Source organism: Propithecus coquereli, unplaced genomic scaffold (assembly GCF_000956105.1).
Source record: "Propithecus coquereli isolate 6110/MARCELLA unplaced genomic scaffold, Pcoq_1.0 Scaffold433, whole genome shotgun sequence".
NCBI classification, from domain to species: domain Eukaryota; kingdom Metazoa; phylum Chordata; class Mammalia; order Primates; family Indriidae; genus Propithecus; species Propithecus coquereli.
In genome coordinates this window covers 624,457-632,254 of record NW_012150097.1, presented here as the reverse complement: position 1 = coordinate 632,254, position 7,798 = coordinate 624,457, and the positions used below count along the sequence as shown (strand labels likewise).

At 43.8% G+C, this 7,798-nt stretch overlaps 1 protein-coding gene across 1 annotated transcript in view; it reads left to right on the top strand.

Moving 5' to 3' along the window:
- The window catches only part of PAQR3 (progestin and adipoQ receptor family member III), a 17,925-nt gene that overhangs the window by 2,507 nt on the left and 7,620 nt on the right, over nucleotides 1-7,798 (top strand). The window contains exons 2-3 of the mRNA XM_012653896.1: nucleotides 1,274-1,436; nucleotides 6,483-6,638. Coding sequence (XP_012509350.1) covers nucleotides 1,274-1,436; nucleotides 6,483-6,638 — 319 coding nt within the window. The remainder of the gene's footprint in view (nucleotides 1-1,273; nucleotides 1,437-6,482; nucleotides 6,639-7,798) is intronic.

Sequence of the window (7,798 nt, the reverse complement as noted above, 5' to 3'; positions counted from 1 at the left end):
GATTGTCGAAACAGCCTTGTAGTTTGTTGTTTCCCTGCACATGTGGGCGTCTCCTCCCCTAATTACGAGTAGTCTTCACACTTGATGCTCACACACGACAAAGCCTGAAACTCAAAATACAAAATTCACTCTATGCTTGATGGTCGTTTAATAGTTTGGGGACCTTGCTATGTTTATCACTTGTGAAAACGAGAAAGTTGGAATCAATCATGGCAACTGTTGCCGGTTCAGTAGGTTAGAGTCGTATGTCAGTGCTTATTATAAGGACTTCTGAACCAGCGCAGATGCAAGACCTAAGTTTAAGCAAAAAGATTATATTTTGCAGGAGTATTTTAATCGTTATTCGTATCACTCTTCGATAAATAATCAGATGAGTCCTATCCACATCTAGAGAACCATTTCACAAAAGGAAGGACGGAGCTGGGAGAAAGTTGGAGCAACATCTAATCCAATGCCTTTATTTTGTAGATGAAGAAACTGAAGCCCACAGAGGTCAAGCGACTTGCTCAGGGTGGAGACTCTCCACTAACCTGTGCTGCCCAGACCAATTAGCCAGGGACTTTTGAAAGAGGTCAGATAGTACCCATATTAAAAGTAAAGTCCTGTTGTTCCTAAAAAGAGTAGACTTATGCCACCTGGAAACTAGTGTGGTTTCAAAACATCCATAGCAAAGTTGTTCCAGCATGTCCGTCTTAAAGAAACTTACCAGTGGATAAATTTGTATTTATTCTGCTGCTCTTAAGTCCATTTAATTTTGCATTTGGATTTAATGTGTACTAAAGTATTTCAAGTTTATGCATAGCCTTACACTGAGCAGGTTTTCAGACAGCTATTACTGACAAAGCGCGTTAGCTAACTTCGGGCTTTCATCTGCACATTCTTTTCTGCAGGCGTTTCGTCTGCAGACAAATCTGAGCAAGGCGCTGTGCTTGGAACAATGGTGTCATAAAGATGAATGGTGCTCGCCATCAGTGGGTTGGTAGACTGGAGGATGAAATGGAATTTATGTGTAAATAACTCTAATATGAACAAGGAAGTGGTAATTATGATAATAGAAGCGAGCACTAAAAAAGCTCTAGATCCCAGGGTTGGTGGAGCTGTGGGAAAAGTTAAAGATTGATTAATGTAAATAACATATCAAACTCAGGAGGGTGCAGATGGGGTGAGAGCTTAAAGGAACAAGTATTTGGTAACTCCCCAAAACCGTCCCTAACCTTTGAATGCTGACCGTAAGCCAGCAGGAATCTGAGTCGCGTGCTTGTCTGCTTTCCAGTCTGTTTATTCTGTCTAATGAGACGGTCAACATCTGGAGTCATTTGCTGGGCTTTTTCCTCTTCTTCACCCTGGGGATATACGACATGACGTCGGTGCTGCCTTCAGCGAGCGCGTCCAGAGAAGATTTTGTGATCTGCTCCATTTGCCTTTTCTGCTTCCAGGTATGTACAGAAACTGTGCTTGGTAAAGAGGAATTTCATCCGGCTTGGCCAGGTCACCTTTCTTTAGAGAGCCCTCAGGGTGGCACTTTCGTAACATAAACACCAGAAACGTCTGTTACCGTGAGGGTATTTCTGAAATCTGTTAAGTTTCAAAGATTGAGAAAATTTACTCTTGCCTCTCTGCCTTGTCAGGTGTCTCTGCTTTGAGATTAACAAGGACGTGAATCTCTGATCCTATTCTGTTGTCTGGCCGAAGCAGAACATCAGTATCTACTTAAATCCTGTTAGGGACGATTTCTCCTCTTTTTCCCGTTTATGCCTGTGATTTCTGTATCTGTTATTTCCGTAACATCTTTGTTTTACTGTCCCGCTTTGCTGGCATTGATTTTTTTTTTTGTGCTGTCGCTTTACTGTTAATTTCCTTTGATCCTTTGACAGTTGCCTGGTTTTGAATACTTTCAGTTTCTCTTCCTCTTGTGTGTGTGTTGGTTCCATAGCATTTGCATTTTTCTTCAAGGGTCTTTAAAAATGCCTTGAAACGTTACATTTAGTAGTTTTTGAAACATAATTTTAAAGCGGAAAACGAATGAGGGCCATACTCCTGTTGACATTTAGTTTTTTCTTCAATGCAGAGAGTATAGAAAAACATAAAAAGAAAAACATTAAAAAAACATAAGAAAAAGCTATCATCCCCCTTCTTCCCCACAGTCAACCTGCTACTGCGCGGTCTGCGAGGTGAACCTGCAGATCAGCTGCTTGGATGCTGCTTTCACTGCACATCATTCTATTTCAGAACTTCATCGTTTTACTCAAAACTTTGACCTAAATGACCAAGAAATACATCAGAACCATCTTTCTTCCTTTTTTTTTTTTTTTTCCCTAATTCCAATTTCTGGAATAATATTTTGAATTTCTTTGAGGGAAAGAATACTCCATATTTTTGTGTCACTAGAAAATTATTTTTGCTGTAAGTATGTTTGAAAGTATACTCTTTATGAGGTTTAATTTTTGTCCTGATTAGAGCCAACACATCTCTTAGAATCCATGTCTAGTTTTATAATAGAAGTGAATCCGTTTCTTATAGGTAAATTTTTAAATGTGTCTTAGCCTAGACTAAGATACTCTTAATAATGTTCAATAAGTGAAACTGATTTATACTCTCCAATTGGTTATATGGATGTTACCTTCTCTGAGCTTCTACCCCAGCCCACCCTGCATCCCTCCACCATCTGCCACAATTAGTTCAGAGAAAACGTACTAATTGCCACATTGGCCTAAGAAAACAGTACATTGCAAGATTAAAGGATTAAACAATAACAGAGTGTTACAGTGACTTGCCCAGGACTATTCAGCAGGACAGTAAAGTCCTGTCCTAACCGCGGGGGCGGTGATCTTTCTGTTACATGCTGTCCACCTTGCTCAAGATGAATGAGAACGTCTGCCTGCTTAGAAAGACTACTTCTTTTTTTTTTTTTTTTTTGAGATAGAGTCTCACTCTGTTGCCGGAGTAGAGTGCTGTGGCGTCAGCCTAGCTCACAGCAATCTCAAACTCCTGGGCTTGAGCAATCCTCCTGCCTCAGCCTCCCAAGTAGCTGGGACTACAGGCATGAGCCACCATGCCCGGCTAATTTTTTTTTTTATATATAGATTTTTAGTTGTCCAAATAATTTCTTTCTATTTTTAGTAGAGACGGGGTCTCACTCTTGCTCAGGCTGGTCTCAAACTCCTGAACTCAAACAATCCGCCCGCCTCGGCCTCCCAGAGTGCTAGGATTACAGGCGTGAGCCACCGCGCCCAGCCTCTTTTTCTTTTCTTTTTATTTGATAAAAATAAAAGGCAACATAATAAACCATAAGTATATTTATTAATACTGATTTACATTTAATTTTTAAACGATATAACATTTTTTCTCACTCCTACACAGTCTGCGTGCTCAGTGCTTTCCTCCCAACCAGATTGGTAGATACATTCTGTATAGTAGAATATAATTCAGGGGCTTGGAACCTTCCCAAGGGTATTTTTATTTTGGAGAAGAAGAGTAGACTACGAGAGTACCTTTCACTAGATCCAGTCCATTTACATGCAGTTCAGCGAATATTTGTTGAATGCCTCTTGTCTACATCCAGGCGCTGTGCTAGATGAGGTGATAAGGAACTGAACTAAACCAACATGCCGTAAAGACCCAGTCACCCATGTAGGGGCAGCAGAAGAGAAACTGAGGCATTTAAGCAGAAAAAAATAGTTGTGTAAAGATCCAAAAGCAAGAGACAGCACTTTCTGGACTTACAGGCACTGGTTTTGTGATTGGATCCTAGGAGAACGGAGAAAGGTGAGGCCAGCGAGGCTGGCGGGGGCCAGGTTAGGAGGCGTTTTCTCACCATGCCAAGAAACTCCGATGTAGGACACAAACTGTAATTGTCTGTTTACCACGATGAGGCGAGAGGGTCCATAGAAGGAACCTTCCATTATAACTGGAACATACTCAATCTGAAAGATAATTTTTCAGTCTTTTTCTTAAGGATCTCCAGCAATAACATTCCTTTTTAAACAGAGCATACTAAATAGGTTAACTGTTTAAAAACTTGGGGCTTTCTGTGAATACTATTTATTTGACTTTCCCTTTGATACCATAATTTTTCTCTTTCCTCTTTTGTTTCCCCTTTCACGATGAGATGAGCTTTATCATTGTTCCTGATTATTAATATTACTATGAGATATACTCATGTAGAAATTCAGGCGAACACCGAAGTTTGTGGAGGCCGTGATCACACCGCTGCACTCGAGCCCAGGTGACAGGGCAAGACTGTCTCTGAAACAGTAAAGTTTATGGAGGAACGTGAGAGACACTTGAAACTCCATTTCCCAGGGGTCACCATGTCTGGCATTTGGGTTAAAACTCCTCCAGATGGTTGGGTGTCGTGGTCATCTCATGCCTGCCTACCTGCTTGCTCAGCCACCTGTCCGCCTCCTTCTGAGGTGCAGCCATCCCCGCCTGCGGTTTTATGGCCTGCTCTGTGTCGGTCTCGTGGGCTCTTTCCCCATCAGAATACACACCTTGGGTTCTCCTGATTTGTGGTGCTTAATCTCAACGGTAATCTGAGAAAACAGTAAGCAGGCGTCGTAGAGTTATGTTTAATTGGGTCGGTTGCTTAGCAGCCAGAAAGCTGCCGATCAGTGAGGATTTGGGGCAGTGGACGCAGAAATGGAGTTGCGGTGAAGCACATTGCTACCGAATGTTGACGTCGAGTCTGTGGGAGTTGGTCAGGCCTGGGTAATGGCCAGAGTGTGGAGTAGCTGGACGACCGTCCACTGCCTTAGTCACTGTTTACGAAGTGTGTACATTGGACCCGCTTCATCCGTTTTGGTCCCGTCTTCTCCACCCGCACTGTCACTGCCTTAGCGTGTAGGCTCTCGCCCGTGCTCCCAGGGCTGTTCCCGTGACGACCACGCCAGCCCTCCCAGGCCGCACCTGTGTGCGGGCGCACTTACAGTCCTCCGCACTTACAGTCCTCCGTCGTCCCAGGCCCTGCCCGTGACAGTGAAGTTAAAGCCCTTCGGTACATAGGACTTGGCAGAATCGTGTTATGAAGACGCATCATGGCGTTCTTCACTGGTTCTGTTTTTCAGTGTGCTGCTTTTCCTGTGCTCCGCCACCCAGCACACAGGCGCACACCTTTGCTTATGTCGCTGGCGAATGCCGGGACCTCTTACGACCTCGCTCGGGACAGCCCTTCTGTGGTGCTCTCCTCCCCCAAATGCAGGCATCCATCCACTCAGCCAGTGTCCTCCCACCTCAGTTTTCTGGTCGCCGTCCACACCGACTTTTCTATAGGACTTCTCACTGCATTATTCGTTCATGTGATTTTGAAAATCTCTTTGAGAGCAGAGGTTTCCTCTTTGTCTCGCCTGCAGCGTGTGACCCACAGCAGGCATTGCTGTCTGAAGGGAGTTCTGCAGCGGAAGCCCCGTCAGTCATCAGAGCAGCCGGGCCAGTCAGATTAGCTTTGCTCCCACTGAGGCAGCAAGTCATGATTTCCTAGAAACAATAAAGTTGTGTTTTCCTTAGAACTTAAAGTGTGTACAGCGAATCTCATACAGACATGAAAATTCTTAAATTAAGTGAAAACAAATTGTGGAACCAAATATGTAGTACGATTCCATTTGATGAATGAAAATATATATATAGGTCAGGCATAGTGGCTCATGCCTTTAATCCTGGCAATTTGGGAGGCTGAGGTGGGAGGATCACTCAAGGCCAAAAGTTCGAGACCAGCCTGGGCAACATAACGAGACCCCATCTCTACAAAAAATTTTAAAAATCAGGTGTGGCATGTGCCTGTAGTTCCAGCTACTTGGGAGGCTGAGGCGGGAGGATCACTTGAGTTCAGGAGTTCGAGGTTACAGTGAGCTATTGTAGCACTATTGCACTCCAGCCTAGGCAACAGAGTGGGACTTTGTCTCTCAAAAAATATGTATGTATTTATCACGTGTGCATGTGTGTGTAGACTTCTATATCACAGGTGTTTGACATGCATCGAAATATCTGGAAAGACACACAACCAATGTCATCAGTGGCTGCCTCTGGGAACTAGATCGAGTGGGAGGGGCGTATATTTTCTACATCATACAATTCTACGTTGATTTTTTTTAAGGACATGTATTACTTCCATAGTAAATACTTTTTAAAAGGAAACTCATTCATGGATCAAAGTAAGCCTCAGATGTTCTTAAACATATGCATGGTATAATGTTCCCATTACTGTGCTATTCATTTATGTTAAAATGATTTTTGTATTAATAAAATAGCTGTCACTTTAAATTTCCTTCTTTATGGTGGTTATTCCCATTTTACCCGTGAGAGAATTGAGGCTCAGAGAAGTGACCCAGCCTGCCTTGCTGGAAGGCACAGAGCGGGCTGGAGTCCACGCCCAGGTGGGGTTGACCTGGAGTCCTGACTTTAATAGAACCACTTCTCTGCACATCAGCCAGGCGTGACTCCATTTCTTTCAGTTTCCCTTTGTTAAGGCGTGTTTTCGTTCTCCGCAGGTCTGCATGCTTTGCTCTGTGGGCTATCATCTGTTTTCCTGCCATCGGTCGGAAAAAACATGTCGAAGGTGGATGGCGTTGGACTATGCAGGAATTTCTATTGGAATACTGGGCTGCTACGTCTCGGGAGTGTTCTATGCATTTTATTGTAATAATGTAAGTAGCCTAAAATATTTTACATTCTCTCTCTCGTATAAGTCTTGGGTTTTCTTGCCGTGGTTCCTTTGAATTTCTGAATAAGTGCATAATTAACTTACAGAATAAACAGACGAGTCTTGGGTGGACATAATTCATTTTCAGAAGGGTCCAGTGACCTCTAACAGCTGCTTGCTGTCAGCTCCATAATTATTTTACTAGTTTTCCATCAGAAAAACTATATATAAATTTATTTTCTGAAACTTAACAGACATTATTGTTTCCACTAAATCCATACGGCTACAAGGTTCCTCAGATAAGCACATTCCGTATCTTTTATTTTTGTGTTTATAGAATTGAAGTTAAAGTTAGCACTCGATAAAATGATGAAGTCGGCTACTGTTTCCTGTTTTCTTCTTATCCTTTACTCCTTTCTCTGTGAAGAGAATGAAGGTGTGTCTGTGAATGTATTGACCCATATTCTTCTATAAGAAATGTTTTCCTGTGCTCAGTCTTCTATTTGGGGTCAGCCTGGTGACAGACAAGAGGCGCCGGAGTGTGTTTAACAGACGTGTCTTTTCTGAGTTCTGGGTCAACTCTGCTCTCTGTCCCCAAGGTCGGAAAAAGTCCGTTTTTGCCGTGTGCAAAGCGGCATTTTCGACACTGCGATAGGATAACACGTAGCACCCGACCCAAAGCTGTTGGTGGCTACACCGTGTAGGATACAGCCTCCTACCCCGTCTCCACGTTCCCGTGTGCTCAGCGTCCCTCAGGTTCATTCAGAAAGTCCCGTCGACCTGAGCCCTCCTCTCTCTCCTTCCTGCTTTCTTACCAGACTTTCCTTGTTCCTCTTGTCTGTTTCGAGCCAAGACCGAGCCTCGCCTCGGGAGCAGTGTGCCTGCCGACACTAGTCGGTGCCAGTCCTGCTCGCAGGGCCTTCCTGCCGCCACCCACCTGGCGGAGCTCGGGAAGGTCGGCTGCTGCGTGGGCTTCCTCAGGCCGTTTGGGATTCTTACGTGAGATCTTGGTCCCTGCTCACTAACAGAGAGAACTGTCGACATGTCTGACACGCAGGACTAGCAAAGAGAGAAATCGTAAATTTGGTTTGAATGGGTAAAGCACTATTAATTGTGAGCCGTTTGCTTTTTTTTTTTTTGAGACAGAGTCTCACTGTGTTGCCC